A 22,095-nucleotide genomic window follows, 5' to 3' on the forward strand; every position below is an offset into this window, starting at 1 on the left:
GAGTCTTCCACACTCTCAAAGGTCCAGCTGGCTCTTTGCTCGGCTCTGTGCCTCCCTCCTGACCGTGAGCAGGGAGAGCAGCCTCCACGATGTCCCGTGTTTCTGCTGGGCCCGGCTGCAGCCACACAGTGCTGGGGAAGTGGAGGACAGGACCAGGGACAGGGCAGACACCCCACGGTAGGCCCAGATGTGGAGAAACCACTCTGCTCCCAGCCACAGGAGGGAATGCAAAACCCGACCCACCTGGGCTGTCTCCTTCCCGCTCACTTGGAGAGCGCGGAGGGATTTCAGTCTCTTGGTGTGTATCAGCCCTGCCCGCAGGTGTCACGCTGCCAGGCGACAGCTGTACAGAGAAGGCCAGAGAAAAGGCCAGAGAGCACACCCCCAAGATTCTGAGCTCAGCACCCCTGCCTTACCAAGCCCAAGGGGCCACCTCTCCCAGCTGCCCAGCTGGGACAGGATGATGCAGCCACTCTTGATGTGCTATTCCCTCCCTCCCTCCCTTCCTTCCCTCCCTCCCTCTCTCCCTTCCTTCCTCCCTTCTTGTTTTTGCTAACATGAGGGTTTGAACCTAGGGCTTTGTGTTTGCTTGGCTTGCTTGCTTGGCTAGCACTCTACCACTTGAGCCATATCTCTAGCCCTTCTTTTGCGTTTAGTTGAAGATAGAATTGTGCAGATTTGTCTTCTTGGGTTGGCTTGGAGCTGTGATTCTTCGTGTCTCTCCTGATCTGCGCAGGCAGTGGGCAGTTGCTGATGAACTGTTCATTTGGGAGGAGGCTCTTCTGCATCAGGATCTCTGTCATTATTTTTTTTCTTTTATCTCTGTAATTATTTTTAGACACATTGCTTTGTGTCTCTCAGTGGATTTGAGACAAAAGTCCCAAATGTCCATAAGCTGGGTCTAGTTAGTACACTGGGTTCGACCCCAAACACATATTTTCTTTTGAAAAATTTACATTCATTGTCAAATAGAAAGCACATGGAATGGAAATTCTACACTTATAAAAGGTAGATTTTGAAGTTCTTATGAAAATGAGAATATGGGCTGGGAACATCTTAGTGGTAGAGTGCTTGCAGAGCATGCATGAAGCCCTGGGTTTGATTCCTTAGCACCACATACATGGAAAATGCTGGAAGTGGTAGAGTGCTAGCTTTGAGCATAAAAAGGTCAGGGACAGTGCCCAGGACATGAGTTCAAGCTCCAGAGAGAAAGAGAGAGGCTGGGGGAGGGAGTGGGGGGGGGGGGAGAATTCCACTCTTGTTCCCAGCCGTGGCCTGGCTTTGCTAGCCTGTCTGCTGTGTCTGCAGAAGGAGCAAAGGCTTCGCCGCCGTCATGGCCACTGCCCCTCTTGCCACTTTGTGTGATGTGGCAAATTTCCTTTCATTTTTGTATAAACCTCTGAGGGAAGAAAGCAAGAAGCCCATTTTAAAGGTAGAAAGGGAAACCAGAGGAAGTGGCGCTGTGGCTCAGTGGTAGAGCGCTTGCCTCGCATGCATGAAAACCTGGGTTCGATTTCCCAGCACCACATAAGCAAAAAGAAAAAAAGCCGGAAGTGGCGCTGTGGCTCAAGTGGTAGAGCGCTCGCCTTGAGCTGAAGAGCTGAGGGACAGCGCCCAGGCCCAGAGTTCAAGCCCCAAGACCAGACCCAAAACAAACAAACAAACAAAAAAATACCCAAAAAAACAACAGAAAGGCAAACCAGAGTCTCACATGGAGGGAGCAAATTGGTCTTTATTCTCCTGCTGTTACTATCGAATTCTTAATTTCAGTTTTTGTCTGCTCAATGCATGTGTTTGCTTCCCCTCAGACAACACTGGTCTTCGAACAACCAAGAGAGACTATACTTGGAAGAGAAAAGATGAGGTAACACAATTTGGTATCTTGAATCTTTTTTTTTTTTTTTTGGCAAATAGTATTGAAATTACTATTAAACAGCTAGAATAAAATTTGAGGTCAGTTCATTTGATGAGAAAAGAGACTATCTGCAACTCATTAATTTGGACAAATGGAGAGAAAGCTCATCAGTTAAAAGTTAAAACTGCCAGACACCTGTAATCCTAGCTACTCAGGAGACTGAGATCTGAGCATTGCAGTTCAAAGCCAGCCTGGGCATGAAAAGTCTGTGAGACTCTTATCTCTAACCACACATACACACATAAAGCCCCAGAAGTAGAGTTGTTACTCAAGCGGTAGAGTGCTAGCCTTGGGCAAAATAGCTCAGGAATAGTGCGCAGGCTCTGAGTTCAAGCCCTAGGACTGGCACAGAGACACAGGAAGAAAACTATAGCCAGATATGGTGACATATGCCTGTAGTCCCAGCTATTCAGGAGGCATAGATGAGGAGGATCATAATTCAAGGCCAGTCCAGGCAAAAACGTTGGTGAGACCTCACCTCAACAAAATTGTCAGGCATGGAGTCACGTCTGTAATAACCTAGCTATACTGAAGGTGTAGTCAGGAAGATTTTGGTCTGAGGCTGGCCTAGACAAAAATATAAGACCCTATGCTCCCCCCCACCCAATAGCAAAAAAGGATTGGGTGTGTGACTCAGTGGTAGAATGCCTGCAAGCCTAGCAAATTCAAGGCTTTGGGTACTACTGAAAAGACTTAAAACCGTTAGAATGCCTTTGAAATATAGGATCCTGCCCTGCCCAGCTTCCCATCCGTATTCCCTCAGCACTTACTGAAGGAGTGAAGGCTGTATGGGATGAGAGTTGGGGAGGGGCGCAGACGGCACTCAGGGGCAGCGTTAGTGTGGCATGTCCGCGCTTCTCCGTTGGCAGCTCCCATTGCTCGGCGTGGAAGGCGCTGCACGAGAGCATGCCGAGCGTGCCAGCCCCCGCTGCGGGCTTCCTGGAGTGTCCGTTTTGACTCAAGATCCAACTGCTAGGTCATTTTACATGTCTTATATTAGAATAAACTCTTGACGAGGGTAGCAGTTTTACATGTATCTTTAATATAAAACAAGAGAGTTCAAACCATTTTTTTTTTTAAGTCAAGTTCCAAGCCTAGGCCAAGTGCTGAGATTACAGACCTACACCACCACACCCGGCTGGGTACTGTCATTTATTTGTTTAGAGACAGGGTCTCATGCACCTTGAATGCCTGATGATTCTACCTCTCCCGGTGCTGGGGTAACAGGTGTGAACTAACCACATGGAGACTCATGCAGACTTCTCCCCTCCCCTCCCATCGTTTCTACAGCAGTGAACAAGGCCGAATTAGAGAAATCTGGCAATGCTAGGAGCCATTCTTGAGAGTTGGGGAGGGGAAGGAGCTTATCAGCTGGTGCCTGGTCAGAGAAGAGGGAACCCTTGGAACTCCAGGGGTCTCTGTTTGGTGTCCTAACAGGGCTTGTTTGGGCCAGGGCCTAGTGAGGGTAGAGTGGCAAAGTCAACAATTCTGACAGGGGAAGCGGTGGTGAAGCTCAGGTGCCTTCAGCGCCCTCTTTCTTCCAGTCTCTAACTGCGAGGGGTCTGGTCACCTCCAGGGAAGCCCGGGCAGGCCACACAGGCCATACCGGTGCTGCTGGGAAAGGCCCTCAGCCCAAGCATCCCTAACCACCACCCTAACAGCCTTCACACAGGAGCTGTGGTGCAGCCACTGCCATTGGTGATCTTCAGGTTGGCTGGCAGTGCAGTCTCCAGAGGAAGGAAATGGCATTACCAGGGTCACGGTCAATCATTTCTTTCAAGGAGGCAACTCAGCTCCTGATTCCTAAATGGATCCTATTTCAGAAGTGGGAAAGCTAATCGAGAGTCAATAATTGGGCTTCTCACGTGGGACCATTGTTTTCAGGCCCTGTGGTGGTTTTTATTCCCAGAGCTGGAGAATGAATCCAGAACCTCACTCATGTTAGGCAAGCGAGTGTCCGCTGAGTTGATGTGCCCAGTGTACAGGTCCTGTTATTACAAAAAATTCTCATCCCCCCGCAACTCCCCCCCCACCCCCGCCCTGTCTCTTGTCAATCCCGGGGCTTGAACTCAGGTCCTGAGCACTGTCCCTGAGCTCTTTTGCTGAAGGGCAGGGCTCTAGCACTTTGAGCCACAGCTCTGCTTCTGGTTTTCTGGTGGTTAATTGGAGTTGAGTGTCTCACAGACTTTTCCTGGCTGGCTTTGAACCACAATCCTCAGAGCTCAGCCTCCTGAGTCATTTTTCTAATATGGAAGAAGTTTCCAGTTCCTTGGCAAGCAATCGTAAAGTTAACTGGAGTTTAGCTTTCCTAATACCCTTCTTCCTGGAGGAGCTGAAGGACTGCCGTGTTCCTGCAGCCCCAAGGCGCACGCGTGGTTAATCACGGAGGATGACTCAACGTTCTATGAAAAACTTTTCAAAGGAGAATGTTCTAGGTAACAACATGAGAGCTATTCTGTATGTTTTCTGGCTCCACTTAAAAGGTAAAGCGTTATTCCTAAATATCTATCATCTAATATTGTACTTTTCATTTTCTTTTATAGTTGGAAGCTGGGCACCACTTTAGAAAAGCAAACTAATGATGCAAGTACAATGTGTGGAGCCACTTAAAAAAGTGAACGAATGCCCTCCAGCGTTGAAAGCAACCTGGCGAAGAGCCTCCATGGAATCTACTGGAACAGTTCACTGCTACATTTACTTTAGTAACAACTCACAGACTGCTGGAAAAACTCTGTGTTTTAAGTCGTTGCATTATCCTTAAAATGTTCAAAAATCACCAGGATGAAAAAAGATACTCTAAAACACGTGATGTGCCCAATGAAATCCTGCTTATAGCTGAGAGCAAGTCATACTAGACTTGCTTTAGCAAATGTATGGCACCGTTAATACATTGCTGTCAAAAGCATACAGCCTATAATTTTTATTTGTGACATTGCCATGAATGAATACCTCCCTTGATAGTTTCCAGGGTATAGGTATTCTCCCCTCCCCAATTTACTGTGGTTGTTATTGGAAAGTAGAACTATGTTCTACCATCTTGGTTAACATCCTTGACATTACAAGGTACTGGTTGATGTCATGTTTCATTTTATTTTTAAAAATCAAATAAAGCTGAATGCTATGGTCAACTGTTCATTTTACAACATGTTATTCTCTATCATGTATACAATGATATCTTAGGGGAAAACCATACTAAAGAAGGCAATGCAAGGGAATTAGTTGAATTCCCCCAGTATTTCAGGATCTTCTCAGTGTAGGATTTGAGTTGTCTTCAGAATACCTGTCAGTTAATACCAGGTGTAGTAGTTTTTACAGACCTGACTGTTCTAACTTAACCACGGAGGCTGTGTGCGTGTGTGTGTGTGTGTGTGTGTGTGTGTGTGTGTGTGTGTGTGTGTGTGTGTGTGTGTGTGTGTGGAAGTAGGCAGACAGAACCAGTATGGCTGCTGGTAGGCCCAGACTCCTCCCTCTCCTTCTCCCTGGACTTTTTGTCCTCCCGGTGACAAAATGGTGTCACCAGGCTTCTCAGGAATAGGATAAAAAGCCTTTTCCTTATGAAGCTTTGCCTTTTTTGTTGCTGTGATGAATACCTGAAGCAAATTCCAAATCTTGTTCTACCACTGGGGAACCATTCCTCAGATGTTAGAGTGCCTGCCAGCAGCAATTAGCACTTCCTATTTTCTTGTTCCAATCTAGTGGAAAACAAAAAGAACGAAAGCTTCCATTCTTTAAAAAATTCTTCTAACATCCTCCAACAATCTTCTATTTGGGAAAAATGTGAATCCTGTGTGTCCATTTCTGAACCAGTAAGTGACGAGGGTGGCAATGCCTTTTTTTTTTTTTAGCAATTAGTACGTCCTTCAAACTACCATCTTCCTCAGCCATGATGATCGTGTATTAATCGTTTTCAAGGAACAGTCTTTGGGTGCATCACTGTGTGAAAACTTAGGGCAACATCTGTCAGTAAAGGAACTGCCCAGCGTATTTACAAATGTACTGAGGATGACTTCTACCCTGGGATGTGTACTCATTATGAAGTATTCATATTTGGAAAGGAATATTGTAGTGTTTTATGGTTTCAAAACTGTTTAGTAAAACCAGATGTGTGAACACATCATCCCTTTTCCTTGAGTTTTCAGCATTTTTTCTCCCTTTGGTGACATCACCACATTATGTAAAGCAGATACAGTCAAAGCACCAACCAAGGATTGGGTGCTTGAGTGGGTGATGAGGGACCAGACATTTATTGAGGTGTGGGAAAAGATGACCAGATTTGATTTTGTGACAAATGTTCCATTGGTCAATAAACATTGACTGGAGTGTGGAGGATGAGTAGTTAGAAATTTATAGATTTTGAGCTGCTGATAAAAAAAGTTAAAGGCAGACTCTCTATGAGCGTTCAGAATTAAAGAAAGAAAATGTCAGAGGATCAGGGAATAAACTGAAAGATCAGAGGACAAATAATATACCAAATCTTTTTTGTTCCGGTTGATTGGTGACAGGCTATCTAGGCTGGCCTCAAAATCATGATCATCCGGCCTCTACCTCCTCAGTGCTGAGATCATAGGTGTGTACCATCACACTGGACATACTATGATGAGTTCTTTAAGAGCACATTATATTGGGAAAGAGAGCCTCCCTACCCAGAATGTCGTGTGACCTGAGATTTTTGTCTCCATTTTCAACATTCTAAGAGTGTCACCCAAATTTTACAGAGAAATCAAGGAAACTAAAGGCTTGATTTGTCAAACACAAGGCACTATGGTTCATGGTTTATAGAATTACTCAATGAAAGTATGGAGGGCTTCATGCAAAGGACAGAACCTGGTGCCATGGACTGAATGTGTGTCCCCTTAAAATTGGTATGCTGCAGACTAGACCACAATACGATGCGGTCTACGTGTGGATGTGGGGCTTCATGAGGAAATTAGGTTCTAAGGGTGGAGCCTTCCTGAATGGGATTAATGTCCTTTTAAAACAGTTGATCTCTTGGGAGACAAGGGATCTACCATTATCTAGATCTTAGACTGCCCAGCCTACAGAACTGATACTTACTGTTTAAGTCACCTAATCTATATCTTTGCTGTAACTTTCCAAGCAGGCTAAGACACATAAATGGGATACTTCTGTTTAAAACTAAGACTTAGTAGCATAGTATAATAAAAGTCTGAGACTCTGTTAAGTTCAGAGTAACAAAAAGCACTGATGGACCACTGAAAGTTCTTCAAAGTTCTTATTTTTAAGCCAAGCCATCCTACCAAGCCATTGGGTTAGGTGGTTGTGGCACTACAGTTGTGGGACTCTAGAATCCAAGAAAATAATGTGACACAGGGCAAGATATGTATGGAGATCTGATGTTCTTTCATCATATGAAACTCCATGCATTTGTCTTTGGGGGAAAATAATCATGCCAATCTGGTGAGAAGGAAGCCTCTGTCCTTCAGGGCCTGAGTCTAAACTAGTACTTCAAAGCGGGACAACACACTTCTCTAATCCAGTTTCAACAAAGGATTTTATTTGCTGATCTCCCAAGAGCAAAGTTCAGAAAATAGCAGCCCACTGTGGGAACAGTCGCACAATAAACACTCGAGACCTCTTCATAAGGCGCGCCAGTCACATGCGCCTGTTATTGGAGGGAGAGGCGAGGAGTGAAGACTCGATGGGGAATCCGGCGCTCGTCCTTCTCGCATCTTCACAAACGCCTTCCCTGCTGGGAAGCCGTTTCCGCAGTCTCTCCATTTAGAAATTTATGGCAATTTTTTTTTAATAGCACATTATTTAAAGACTCTTCCCTCTGCTCTTCTTGTTGCAGTTATCTACTAGAAAAGTACAGAATTAGTTTCCCCCAACCATGATTAGAAAAATACTGATTATTAAAGAATACAAGTTACTCTTATGTTCCTAAGTTATTTACTTAGACTTAACAGAGGAAATGGAACCTCACAGTCCAGGGTTCTCCAAAATGAGCAACAAAAGAGAAGATTTATTTGATCAGTACCACTACAAAAATTGATAATTACTCCATGACTGAGTGAAGCAAGCTTCCTCACTCATCACTGTATATGACTTGTTGATTACAAACCCTGCAAGATACAAGACTTGAGTCTCAGATACACAATATAGTTCAGAGGGCCAGCCAGCAGAGTGCTGAGGTGGAGGAACAGACAAAATGCTGGTGAAGGCAGAGTAAAGAATCCCAAGAAAGTTTTAGGGCCACTTCCATTTAATAAGCCAGTAGTACAGCAGCGTGACGACCTTGGCGGTGATGGCACCCGGATGTTTCTATGCGACTGCCGGACAGACTTAGGGCTGGGGAGTATAGCGGAGGTATTTCTTGCCAGACGGGAGCTCTTTGGTGAAGACACCTTTAGGGAACAGAGTTTTGGCTTCTTCTTCAGGGATGGTTGGAAGGACCATCACACTCTCCCCATCCTATTGGAAGATATGGAGAATGGTCTAATTCAGTCTTACAGGTGCATTACAGGGCTATAAAAATTGACTTCAGAAAAGTAGGTGAATGCTAATGAAGATGGTGAAAGTTTTCTTCATGCTCTCCCCTCTGAGCAATTGCTTTCACTACCTCTGACAAAGTATCGTCTCACCTCAGTATGAAATAGCATACAATTAAACTTTCACGTTCAACACCCGTGGCTTCCAGGTTCCATGGGCTTGGATCTGGCTCCTCCTCATCTCTAGCTCCTCACCCTACCTCCTGCCTCTCCTCTTGCAGGCCCATTGGCTTCCTCCAACTCTTCCTACATGCCGTGGGCCCTTCAAGGTGGAGCCCATTCACTGAAAGTGCTCTTCTGCCTGCATTCTTCCCTTTCAGACGCGCACAGGTTGGCCAGGAGCACAAAGGTCCTTTCCTAGAAAGGCAGTCCTAGATGCCAAATATGAAGCCAGTCTTCGTTGCCCCCCCCCCCCCCCCCCCCGCTCCTATTCACCCTGATTCCCTTTGGTAGCACCTGTCATCACTGCTCGGTAGACAACAAGGCAGGGATTTTACACAGACTGCTAGTGCCTGGGCTGTGTGTCTCATGAATGTAAATGGTTTGTCTAGCAGAGAACCAACACCAACAGATATGATCTGGTACTCAGCATATTTTAAACATCATAGCAAGATGAAGACAGACATTCTTGGGATATTATTTGCCCTAGATTTGGAGTGATCTTAAAGATTAAAAAATTTAGGAAGAAATTATAGAGACATCAATACAGGTTTAAAAGGCTGATACCCAGAGAAACGAAATACTTTCCTAGTATAAATACATCAACAATTTTAGAGACATGACTTGAAAAAACAGCCAGTCAAGATTTTGCTATAAATATAAAAATAAGTAAATAAAAAATAAATAACTCCCCAAATCTGTACAGGTTGAGTGAGTAGATTTTGGAGTTCTTAGGATACTGGGACATTTGCATAGATTTTACTAGCCCTCATGTGAAAATTTTAAATCTTAAATTCATCTTGTCCTTCAAGCTTTAGATTTTGGGACATTATAATTGTGGATTTTTGGATTAGGCATATTCAACTTACATATGGAAAGGAATAATTTTCCCAATGAATTTGTCCCCAAACAATGCACAGTTTGTATTTCCCATACAAGTGCAGAAATCTTAGCCTCGGTCATGAGAAACAGTTCTCCCACTGCACTTGGATGCCCGAGGGAGACAGTCTATGAAGGCAGCCATTTAGAGACTGGTCCTCCCTCAGGCCTTCTATCCTTTGAACATCTTTACCTTCCAATCCACGGGGGTAGCAACCCTTTTCTCTGCGGTCAGCTGGAGAGAGATTACTACTCTGAGGATCTCATCAAAGTTTCTGCCGGTGGTAGCAGGGTACAGGATAGATAGCTTCAGTTTCTTATCAGGGCCAAAAATGAACACCTGCAAAACACACAGAGGCTTAAAACAGTAAAGCCATCTAGAAAGCTCTACAGTCATCAACAATACAAAGAAGGAGATGCTGAACTCTTTATCGGGATGGCTGGGATACTGATCATTTTCTTTTTTATGGCAACTTTCTAGACTTAAAAAAAAAAAAAAATGGAATTTATATTTGGTTTGACTGCTTCAGAAACGAAAAGCTGATTATGTAAATTCAAACCAGGGAAGGCCCCAGGAAGGTACTATGTCATATAGGGTGGTGGTTGGGACATTAACACAGATAGGAGTTGATCTCAGACTTCTCAAGCACATGAGAGATTGGCTTTGCTTTCCAATGAGTAAAGGACAGAAAAAGAATTTAAAAAATTGTCCTATGGAGGAGGGTTTGAACTACCACTTCAAAGATAAGAGCTGTCAGAAAAGCAATACAAAAGCTTTCTTAATTCTGGATGATGTTTTTAGGCCAAAAGCTGTGAACTTAGCAGTTTAAAAATTTAGCTGAAAATTTTAGCCACTCTGCCAGCAGCATTATACACTGGATATTGTCACTGGTCCATAGTTATTTTCCCCATTTCCTCTAGTACTTTGGTCTTATTCTATGCCAAATTAGGCTAAGCATTTTACACGGACACAGACGGGTGGGTTCTGGTGACCGAGTGGATGGCTGCACTCACCACTCGAGCGGTCACAGGCATGCCCTTTTCATCCTTCTCGGCAGGGTCCAGCATGCCCAACAGGATGGCCAGCTCCCGGTTCTTATCGTCAATGATGGGAAAAGGTAACTTTTCTGTGGGCTCATTGCCGTTGTAAGCATTGATATCCTGAAATGCAGGAGAAAGGGGAAAGTGAATTATAAATTTGACGTTTCTCTGAAGTCACTGCTTTACAAGAGAGGAAAGCGGACTTTAATGACAATTATTTTCTGAGAAACAGTCATAAATTATTCATTGAGGAAATATTAACAACAGAGTATAGCACTTAGAGATCAAAGACCTTTCATGTCTAGTTTAGCAAGCTTTTACTGCTTTGAGAAAACAGTTCACCTTTTAGAAATTGACTAATACAGAGTGAATTCTATATTATACCCATGCAAAGTAACTGCATATATCATTATAAAAAATAAAAAAATTAAGTACATCTATACATCACAAAATAATGCCACTGTAAAGAAAATTCTACAGATGTGTTCTCTGCTTTAAAAACGCTGATTCACATATTAGGCTACAAGTCAGACACTGGGAAATATGGGAGAGGAGAGGAAGGGGCAGCCACAAAACTTCATGCAAACGCAAGAATGGAGGGCTGAATGTATACTTCAAGAACAAATTAAGGGTAAATGGGCAAAAAGCATTTCAAGTCTGAATGAAAAGAAAATGCTATACTTCCTTTCTCCCCTAGACCATCATTTATTTCTAGTTTTCTTTTCCTGGAAAACTTGAGGAGAAAAGACTGGTTTTATGATCTGGTCAAGCACTGATAACAACACAAGTGGATAAAACATTCCAGGAGAAACACCCATACACCATTCAGCTTTCAAAGGAACTCCTAACTGGTTAATTCCTGTATGAAGTAGCAGCAAATATAAGATGGTACAAATGCTGAAGGAAATTGCCATTCTAATTTATTATACTGCTGAGTTAGGAAAAGCTTTGAGAAAGGCATAAGCCCTTTCTCAAAGGTCTTTGAAGTTGGGCAAGGTTTCTCACTAGGAAAAGGAGGCATGTGTGCTAGGCAGGAGTAACAACACTGATAAAACATGCAGGAGAGCCGGGCGCTGGTGGCTCATGCCTGTAATCCTAGCTACTCAGGAGACTGAGATCTGAGGATTGCGGTTCAAAGCTAGTCCGGGCAGGAGAGACTGTGAGACTCCTATCTCCAATAAACCACCAGAAAACCGGAAGCGGTGCTGTAGCTCAAGTGGTAGAGCGCTCGCCTTGAGCTGAAGAGCTGAGGGACAGTGCCTAGGCCCAGAGTTCAAGCCCCACAACTGACAAAAAAAAAAAACAAAAAAACATGCAGGAGTTCATAGGAGTGAGGAACTCTGCTGGGCAAGTTGTATGGAGTGATGGGAAAATGGACTTAAGCCTGGAAAAGGATCAATTTACTCATGTAGCATCTTGAAAGTAAAATGGAAGGTGATGACATAGCAGATTTAAAATTTCTGCATGTCTCAGTAGACGTAAAAATGACATTAATGACCTGAGAAATGGGTAACGATGGATATTAACACGTCCATTTGGCTATCATCCACTTCCCTTTTGTTGTCACTGGCTGCCTACCAAGTTACCATATGGTTTCATGCTACAGCCACCTTGGGGTTTCCTCCTAGGTACATGTAAAAGTTTGGGTACTTTGAAAACTTCAAGGCAGAAGATCACCAACATGAATATGGGTGTGCTCTCTTACTTTAAAAGGTATTATGTAATGTCTATAAACTCTTCCTTTGGCTTTGGCTTTAATTTTTGATATATATAAAGTCTCTACCCTACCACTTACATGAGAGGCAGTACTTTGGTCTTATTCTACGCCAAATTAGGCTAACTCTACTCTTCACCATCCAGTAGTACCATAAGAACAATGGTTCAAAATTCAAATAACATTGCCACCTAGACTGGAAAGTTGGGCATTCTCAAGCAAGTTACTCTAACGTTCAGTTACAAAATGAGAGCAGGAAACATACATCTACTTTAAAAGGGCCATGCTAGGATCTAATGAGAAAGTGCATGTGAGAATGTCGTATAAGCAAGTTACCATTTCCCTCCATGTATAAAGAATAACAAAACTCCACCTGAAGAAAGGCAAGTGCCCTCACGCTCTGCAACACGATTCTTCTCATCTCAGGCTTTTAGGATGAACTGGTATGAAACGCCCATGGGATGCAGCCTGCAGGCCCCGGCCACAGCGTGTGAGCTGGTGAACCACATCATTTATTCCGCTGCACATACTGGACAGTGCTCAGTACCAGTGCAAAAGGTAGTGCCATTATTAGTAGGATAGCAAATTCAGACTGCCAAGTAAATTACTGTCCAAGTGAAATTGTTTTGCTGGAAATAGATAATTACTACAATTCACTCATTCAATCAATACTGACATCTAAGTAAGAGAGTGCTGGGCACTGTTGTAGCAGTAAACTAAAAAGAGTTGGCCGCTGCCAGGCCTGTGCTTCAATGGGGAGAAACAAACCAACTAAATAAGCAACAAAGATTTAGGTGGTACAGTGCTAAGAAGAAGGAAAGAAGGAGGATGGACGAGTTATTACTTTAGATGAGAACAAAGAAAGACTTTAATTAAGTTGTCAAAAGTTGAGATCCAAAAGAGCTAAAGTCATCCCACACAGATATACCAGCAGAGTCTTCCAAATATAAACCTGGACATATTTTACAGGAAGAGCTGTAACTGTTGTGGATAAATTAGACACGTGATATAAAACCAAGGGATTTGAGGCCAGCATAACTACAAAAATGTAGCTGTCATGAGCTGAGGTGAGTAAGACCTTGGAAAGACATGCTATGTCTCTCAGGGGAGAGGGTGATAAGCAACAGTTTCACTAACCTGAGGAGAGGAGAGTGTGGCCTAGAAATGGAACTTTGAGAACCACAGCAATATGGGTGTTAATTACGGATGGGAGTGGATAGCTCAATTGGACAAAGGAGTACTTGGACAGTAATTTACTTGGCAGTCTGAATTTGCTATCCTACTAATAATGGCACTACCTTTTGCACTGGTACTGAGCACTGTCCAGTATGTGCAGCTGAACAAATGATGGGATTCACCAGCTCAGTTAAGAAATAAGCTCTAGGCAACTTTAGCAAAAGTTACGAGTTGGGCACTAGTGAAGAACTAAAGTAAACCTGAGCAGTAACAGCAAGGCTGTGGCATCCTAGGAGCAGGAGAAGAACATGGGTGAAGATAGAGAGCGATCAGCTGGGCTCAGTGTATTGGTAGCCAAGTGAGAGAGAGACTGGTGGATGTACTATGAAGTCCAAAGATCTCCTGTGAACCAGTGAACTTCAAACCTGAGGTGCGCTTGTCCCTTTATCCCCTAAAGTTAACTAGTCTATATATCTTAGGCCTGAAGCACTTGTAAATTAGTATTTCTGCTCATAAGAAAAAAATTAAGTGTTTTTTTTCCTGATATTTCATTGAATAATCAACACAGAAGACTTCTGCAACCTCCATTCACCTAGAAGTAGGGTTTCCTACACCCCATCTCCAACCAATTCTACATCACACACCAGCTGGACATCATCTGATTCAACTCAATTCTGACACCATATACTTGAAGGAAGAACATTTAGATCTTGCTCCATTGTTGAGAGAGAGAAAGAGAGAGCTGCAGCTCTCATCACAAACAACTATACCTTGCTCCAGGCAAGATGGTCCTCCACACTGTCTATAGAAAGGGCGATCAATTTAACATTCCTCTTGGCAAACTCTGGTGCCAGCTGTGCAGCTCTGCCAAGCTCTGTGGTGCACACAGGGGTAAAGTCTCGTGGATGAGAGAACAGAATGCCCCATCTGGAAGAAGGAAAAGAAGGTCACATCGTGCAGAATGAAAAGCCACAACAGCTGGATATAAAGCAGGCTTTAAGAACTGCTTATGAAGGGCTCAGAAGGTGGATCAGTGGTAGAGTGCTGGCCTTGCATGCATGAGGCCCTGGGTTTGATTCCTCAGCACCATATAAGCAGAAAAAGCCAGGAGTGGCTCTGTGGCTCAAGTGGTAGAGCGCTGGCCTTGAGCTGAAAAGCTGAGGGACAACTCCCAGGCCCAGAGTTCAGGCCCCACAACCGACAAAAAAAAAAAAATGCTTATGAAGACATTTATTTATTTAACTTTTCAGTTGAGAAATATTTTTCATTCTTACCTGCAAAAGTTTCTAATGTTGAAAGCTTTTCAATTAATGACATGACCCCAAGAAAAATAAATGTTTTAAAAGTCTAATTTTAGGGTGCTGCCACCTTGATTTCCTGTCGGCCATTAAAATCTATGCTACTTGCCAGGCATTGGTGGCTCACAGCTGTAATCCTACTCAGGAGACTGAGATCTGAGGATCGCAGTTCAAGGCCAGCCTGGGCAGGAAAATGTGTGAGACTCTTATTATTCTCCAATGAACCACCAGAAAACCGGAAGTGGCGCTGTGGCTTAAAGATCGGAAGAGCTCAGGAACAGTGCCCAGGCTGAGTTCAAGCCCCGGGACAGACCCAAAAAAAAAAAAAAAAGTACTACTTAAGTCAAATAGCTTATAAAATAACTTTTTATTTCTTACTCATTTTCGTTTTCTTTTTCCCTAGCACAGACCTTCACTCAGTTCTCACATGCCCTGAATCTAAGCAGTGCCTGCCTCCAATAATAAACAGATTATATAACCTGAAACAAATCACTTTCTGTCCTGTTTATAAGTGAAATTAAGACTGACATTAAGACTGAAATAGGTGGATATAAAATCTTTCATAAAGCTACTTATCTAAATACCTGCTAAACAGGATACACCTATGTTTGTACTCTGTACACAACAGAGTGCAACACTTTTCACTGCTCTTCTTTATGTGCAGTTTCCTTTTCTTGCTTCAGAATAAGGAGGGAGAAAACAGCCCATAATATACATTCAACAACTACAGTTCTTTGGCAAATACTAATATCGACATCATCATTGCCCAAGGTTAAACTTCGCACCGATTTTGAATGCGGTTCAAGCTAGTTGAGTTACCAAGAAAGTTTAGGGTACCATTTCCTTCCCCTTGTCAACAGAAGCTACTTTTTTCATCTGATTAAAGAAAAAGAAAGGAGGGAAGGAAAAAGAAAATAAGGAAAAAAACAACAACAAAATCCAACTCTTCTCTACCCTTCTATGAACTACACAAGTCATCAAAGGGAAGGATCTTATGCTAGTAGATTTCTCAATCTATACTAGATGCTAAGCTAATCTCTCAAAAGTTTGATCTTTCCCTGAGCACAAAGTACAAAGGACACCTCCTACCCACCTCACTGACTAAAAGGAAGGAGAAGAATAGATCATATTTTTGACAGCTGTGGAGGAGTCAGGTATGCTTCATTTTCTAATAGAGGGCAATAAGAAGGACATGTATCTTTTGAAACAAGTAATTGGTACGAGTAAAATCTAGGCCTTAGCTTCTATGAAAAAGGACTTAGTAAAGGGTTAGATGAGCCTTAAGGAAGGTCTTCAGAGTCAGGTGTGGGTCTCCTGGCAATTCTACCAGGAGATGCAGGCAGGAAGATGGAGGCCAGTCCCAGCAAAGTTAACTATACTGTATCTTTAAAACAAAATACAAATACAAAACCAAAACAATAAAAGAAGGATGCCTAGGGATGCAGCTCTGGTCAAACAAGAGTACATGTGGTGAAGCACTTGCCTAGTATGCTTGAAGCTCTGGGTTCAAACCCCAGTATCTCACACATACAGTGAATCTCCAGAAGTTTTGGGAAACTGGTATTTTTTCCTCCTGTATTGCCAAAGAGCTGATAGATTAGGAAAGTCTTTCCAGTGTGCGTCAACAGTCTGTTTTGCTGAATCATACTAGGGAACTGGTTTTCTGTCACTTCACAGGCCCTTCCTAGGAAGCCAACCTCCAGCTTGGCACAAGTTTCTCCAAGAAGGTCTTACCTTAGCTTGATGCGCCATCCTATTTGCTACTACTGCTCTTGAGAGTAATTCAATTACATATCCCATTTCCTTCTTCATTTTCTAGGCAAAGGGTTTCCTCTTTCCAAGGGAATGGTTTCTATATACCAAGTCCCTGCAAATCCCTGGTAAAGGCCTTTTGTTTGAGGAGTACTACAGAGAAGTTGCCTGGGAGCCTGGCACCCTGTGACTCACGCCGGTAACCCTAGCTACTCAGGAAGCTGAGATCTAAGGAAAGAAGTTCAAAGCCAGCCCAGGCAGGAAAGTTTGTGAAACTTTTATTGCCAATTAACCACCAAAATCCAGAAGTGGGCTGTGGCTCAAGCAGTAGAGTGCTAGCCTTGAGCAAAAAGCCCCAGCACACGCACGCGCACGCGCCCGCACGTACGTACACGTACCCACACACACACACACACACACACACACACACACACAGCCTTTGTTACAAGCAGAAACAATGATAATTCTCAATAAATTCACATCTAACACACCTAAAACCTTTCAATTGTTTCAGTAGTGTAGACACATGCAATGTCTGAATTGAATTTTTCTTTCCCAAAGATACCTGGAACAATCTCAACTGAGGTCATATGCAGGAAGGACTCTGGGAAAACCAGGCACAAATCTGTGGTATTATAATGAAACAATGTGTGGAAACTTGGTTTCCAGTTAGGACTTGACCTGTCAGACTTCTGTAATAGTTTATATATAGATGTATCTATTTTTCTCATCTTCCTACTGGTGGTTCCCATTTGATAGGATCAGCACAATACCCAAAAGTATGGTTAGGAACCAGGTGCTGGTGGCACCTAGTTACTCAGGAGGCTGAGATCTGAGAATCCAGGTTCGAAGCCAGCATGGGCAGGAAAGGCAATGAGACTCTTATCTCCAATTAACCACCAGAAAACAGAAGAGGCGCTGTGTCTCAAAGTGATAGAGCACTAGCCTTGAGTGGAAAAAGCTCAGGGACAGTGCCCAGGCCCTGAGTTCAAGCTGAACCCAAAAGAAAAAAAAAGTGGTTAGCTTAAGAAGTGATAGTGTTTCTAATTATGGCTACAGTAAACACGGTATACATTAATATTTATCTCAAATTTTCAAATGAAAAACTCTGGTAAGATTTCCATGTTTCATGGGGGCTGTGGGTAGAAATGGGTAAGAACACACTGAAAACCCTATGGAGTTTTAGAGAAATACTAATTGGAGAGTGGCTACCATCTGCTGAAGTCTTTTCCTGCCTGCAAGACCTGAAAGTTCTTTTTGTCACCTCTCCACCTTTTTCTTCCCTTAGCTTAGTGCTTCCTTTGGGAAAGCTTACTTTTCTCATAATCAGTAGTTGGAGAATGAATTTAAGAGGGATGTATGTAAGGAGTTGGGTAGGCCTGATGTCTATGAGTCTGGGAGGTCCTGTTCAATCACTGGTTAATTTCACAGGCGTCCTGGTCTCGAAATAGGTAGGCCTGCAACAAAGCCAGGAGGAATCGTCCGGCCTGGGAGCAACACCTGTGTAGTGGCCACTGGAAACTGCAGAGTCATAATCTAGCCAAGCATAGCTGGGATTCAAGCATAGCTTCTGATTCAAACCAAACAATTTAACAGTCTGATGATCTGCACAACAGGGCCGTTTCAACTCGGGAGTCATGATGGCATCCCGGCTGGCTCTCCCCAGCAAGGGCAAGGGGGAGGGGACCCCTAGGAAACAAAAGAGTGTTCAAGTGAGGAGTACACGTGGCTCGGTGCCCGGGGTAGGTCACGCAGGCCGATAGAGTCTTTCCGCCCCCGGGCTGGGGATGCGGCTTAGTGCAAGTGTTGCAAGTTCTGGAACGAAGGGCACACCGACACTCAGAAGCGACCTTGGGGCCTTGGGACCTCCAGAAACTGTTACAGCCAATCATTTCCTAGTCGCTGGACAGAAAAAAAAAAAAGAGAGAAATCTTTCGGCCGCGTCCTTGGCGGCGGGTGGTGTTTAGGTTTCCCCACCAGGTCCCCAGATCTGAAAGCACCTCGGGGCGAGCAGAGCCCGCAGCTGCGCCCTCCGACTCCGGCCTCGGGCAGCCCCCTGCCCCGGGGTGCAAATTCCACAACCAGGGTGAGGGAGGAGGGCCGTGCGACCCCGGCCGCCCCGGGCGGCGCACTCCCCGGGACAGTCCACGCCCGCACGCCGGCGCGGCCCCGGGGCCCGGCGGGACCCGGTGACCCGCGGGCCGCGCCAGACGCCGGAGGTGCACCGCAGCGCCAGCCCGCGGGAGGCTCGTGCGGGAAACCGGTGCGCGGCGGAGGCGGGCGGCGCGCGGCGGGCCAAGGGTGCGGAGGACGGGAAGGAGAAATGGGGAAGGCACCGGGGGCCGGGGCCCCGCGACGCGGCGGCCACTTACGAGTCTCCCAGAAAGTCGTGGAAACGGAGGCGGCCGACGGTGGTATTGGCCTCGAAGTTGGGGGCCACGTCCCCGAGAAGGAGCCCTCCGGGCATGGCGGCAGCGGTGACGCGGGGGGACGAGGAGGCGCAGCCGCAGCAGTAAGCAGCCCGCTGGCTCCGAGACCCGCGCGGCAGAATGGGCGGGTCCGGGAGCGCAGCCTTGAAGGGGCCGAGCTGCGCGAGGGGCGTGGCGCGGCGGGGGCGTGGCGCGGCGGGGGCGTGGCGCGGCGGGGGCGTGGCGCGGCGGGGGCGTGGCGCGGCGGGGGCGTGGCGCGGCGGGGGCGTGGCGCGGGCGGGTCCGCAGAGGGCGTGGCCCCGAGGGGGGGGGCAGGCGGAAGTGATGGGTGTGGCGAGGCGAGATCGAGGGGCGGGGCGGGATGGGAGAGAGGGAAGGGGCGGGCGTTCAAGTGGCCTTACGGGAATGATGGGCGGGACAGGGCAAGGGAAGCCCCGAAGTGGCCGCAAGGGAGTGGCGGGAGTGGCGGGCCGAGGGAAGGGGCGTGGTCTCGAGATGGCGGCGTGGGAGTGGCGGGAGAAAAGGGGGCGGAGCCTTGAGGGGCCACGTGGGAGTGATGGGCGTGGCGAAGCGAGGGAAGGGGCGGGGTAGGTTGCAGAATGAGGCGGGGCCGAAGCCAGAGGCGGGAGACCGCCCAGGCCCTTGGGCCCTGAGGTCAGTCTGTCCAGGCGTAGCTCGGGGCTCTGTAATGTCCGCTCGAGGCTCGGGGATGCACAAAGGTTTGGGCCTGCAGGGCTGATGGGATTTAGGAAGCAAAGAAAGCGGAGCGCCGTGGGAGGCCGGGGAGCCCAGGCCTGAGGCTCGCGGCGTGGCGTGGATCCTCCGATTCCCCGCGCCCCGCTCGCGGCCCCTGCGGAGGGGCTCGGGGATCCCGGGCCCTCAGGCTTCGGCTCCACCTTGCCGAACGGGAGCCGTCAGTCCGTCCGTCCGTCAGTCCGTGGGTCGGATGTGGCCAGGCCCACGGTGCCCGTCAGAGGAAGTGGTTTTCTTGTTGCAGCGAAAGCCCCCGTAGCAATGGCAGTACAATGTCAGGACGAGTTCCTTACGAACTGGGAGACATTCTGCCCAAAGCCGGGCGCCGTGGCTCACGCCCGTCAGCCTAGCTGCTCAGGAGGCTGAGATCTGAGGATCGCGGTTCAAAGCCAGCCCGGGCAGGAAAGTTCGTGAGACTCTAATCTCCAATAAACCGCCAGAAAACCGGAAGTGGTACTGTGGCTCAAGTGGTAGAGCGCTGGCCTTGAGCTGAAGAGCTGAGGGACAGCGCCCAGGCCCAGAGTTCAGTCTCTACAGCCCCCCCCCCGGCCCCCCCCCCCACAATCAGCACTGTTATCTTGAAATTTAAATTTAGTAAACCGAAACATTAAAAAAATTGTTTTTGGTGGCCAACTGTATGCAAGTCAGCTTTACCTGAGGAGATGAGAAGTTTAGATCCTTGTATTTCCTAGGTGCCCAGCGCTTGGTAGACAGGATGGGTACTCTGCAAGTTCTTTTCATTCTAGGGGAACGGAGCAGGCAATATGCACACGATCACACAAGAATATGTTAGACTAGAGGCCCCTCCATGGACAAATGGTTCAAGAAAATATGGTCTGTCGTTATCTATATTTCCATGATATATGAAATTCTACACAGTTGTACACTGACATCAGAAAGAATGATGTTGTACCTTCGTAAGGAAATGGAAAGAGTTGGAAAAAATGTATATTAAGTGAAGTAAGTCAGACTCAAAGAAACATAGGTTGCATAGTTTCCTTCATTTGTTGTATCTAGAATGTGCCTATAAATCTACAAGTAAACACACTGGATTGTAAAAGACTAAAAAATACACTTGAACATGATCAATGATACGGGACTCTAGGCGTTCACACAGTGAGACCAAAGGGGAATATTCTTAGGATCTCAGAGACTCATTAGTCAAGTGTGTATGATCATGTAAAATGATATTTATTGAAATGAACTCCCAAAAATGGAAACAAGAGGGGTTTTCTTGGTTATTTTGTTTTTTTCTTCTTATTTTCTCCTTTGTTGCTGTTTTTGTTTTCTGTACCTTTTATCTTGTGTGTAAGTTTATCTGTTGTGGAGAGAATGGGGGGCATAGAAATGGTGGGACACAGGGTGAACAAATGTAGCAGTGACACTAGACACCGTGTTGAAAATGAACTATACAACTGTGGGGGGGTCGTGAAGGAAAAGCAAGGGAAGGGGTGACATTGTTTATGAAGAAATGTGCTCATTCCCTGACTAATGTAACTGTAACCCCTCTGCAAATCAACCTTACGATAACAATTGAAAAAAAATATGTTAGAAAGCCACAAGCCCAATTCAGAGAAATACAATTAGGTTATGTACTAGAGAATGATTGCTAAATCTGCTTTGGATTGTGTGGTCTGATGGAGGGAAGCCTGCGCTCCTTGGCACATAATAAGTGGCTGGAAATGGTAGCTATTATTTGGATGCTGATAATGGTTCTTAAATAACTCTTCTTTCCCCTACTATGTGCTGGACCCTGTGCTGGGGCTGGTGATAGAATAGAGAGACGTTTTATGTGCTCACAGAGAGGACAGATTATATGCCAGTATATAATGCAGGGCGTATGCTTGGGTGGAGAGTGCAAATGGAGTTCAGAGGAAGGAAAATCCTCTGGAGGAGATTTCAGATTTAAGAAGGTAGATGGCAGCCTTGGGAGCAGTGATTCACATACTGTAATTAGAGCAATGAGCATGGGGTCTGCTGTGTGTGTGTGTGTGTGTGTGTGTGTGTGTGTGTGTGTGTGTGTGTGAATGCGTGCGCATGCGTGTGAGCATGCTAGGAATGCTATCCAGTTATCCACGGCAGTAATATTACTGACAAAATTTCTAGGAAATATTTATCTACTTCATTAATTTTAACATATATGTTTACAAAAGGTTTCATTGTAACATTTCCATAGATGCATTTAATGTATTTTGACCAGCACATTCATCCCCTTCATATTTTTACTTTCTCCCTCTCCCTTTAAATGATTTTAACCTTTTTTTTTTTTTTTGTAGAGGAGCAAGTACTAAGGTTTGAACTGCCTGTGCTTGGCTAGATCAGAATTCTGTTGCTAAGCTACATCTCTAGCTCCGCTTTTACTTTTGAGATAGAGTCCTGTTTCTGGTTTCTCAATCCTGACTTTTTGCTTCCTGCTGTAGCAGAGGTGACAGGTACACGCCACCACACCCAGCTTCTTCAATTGAGATAA

At 45.5% G+C, this 22,095-nt stretch overlaps 1 protein-coding gene across 1 annotated transcript; it reads right to left on the reverse strand.

Annotated features, from left to right (window-relative positions):
* Nucleotides 1-7,408: 7,408 nt before the first annotated feature.
* Prdx6 (peroxiredoxin 6) lies at nt 7,409-19,006 on the reverse strand. The gene is made up of 5 exons (XM_042674467.1): nt 18,816-19,006; nt 14,164-14,320; nt 10,477-10,623; nt 9,656-9,802; nt 7,409-8,347 (listed from the first exon to the last, which is right to left on the reverse strand). Exons 1-5 carry the CDS (start codon nt 18,908-18,910, stop codon nt 8,219-8,221), a joined length of 675 nt encoding a protein of 224 aa, XP_042530401.1. The 5' UTR covers nt 18,911-19,006; the 3' UTR covers nt 7,409-8,218.
* Between the last annotated feature and the right edge of the window lie 3,089 nt (nt 19,007-22,095).

Source organism: Dipodomys spectabilis, unplaced genomic scaffold, assembly GCF_019054845.1.
Source record: "Dipodomys spectabilis isolate Male_0828 unplaced genomic scaffold, ASM1905484v1 ptg000019l, whole genome shotgun sequence".
Lineage (NCBI taxonomy): Eukaryota > Metazoa > Chordata > Mammalia > Rodentia > Heteromyidae > Dipodomys > Dipodomys spectabilis.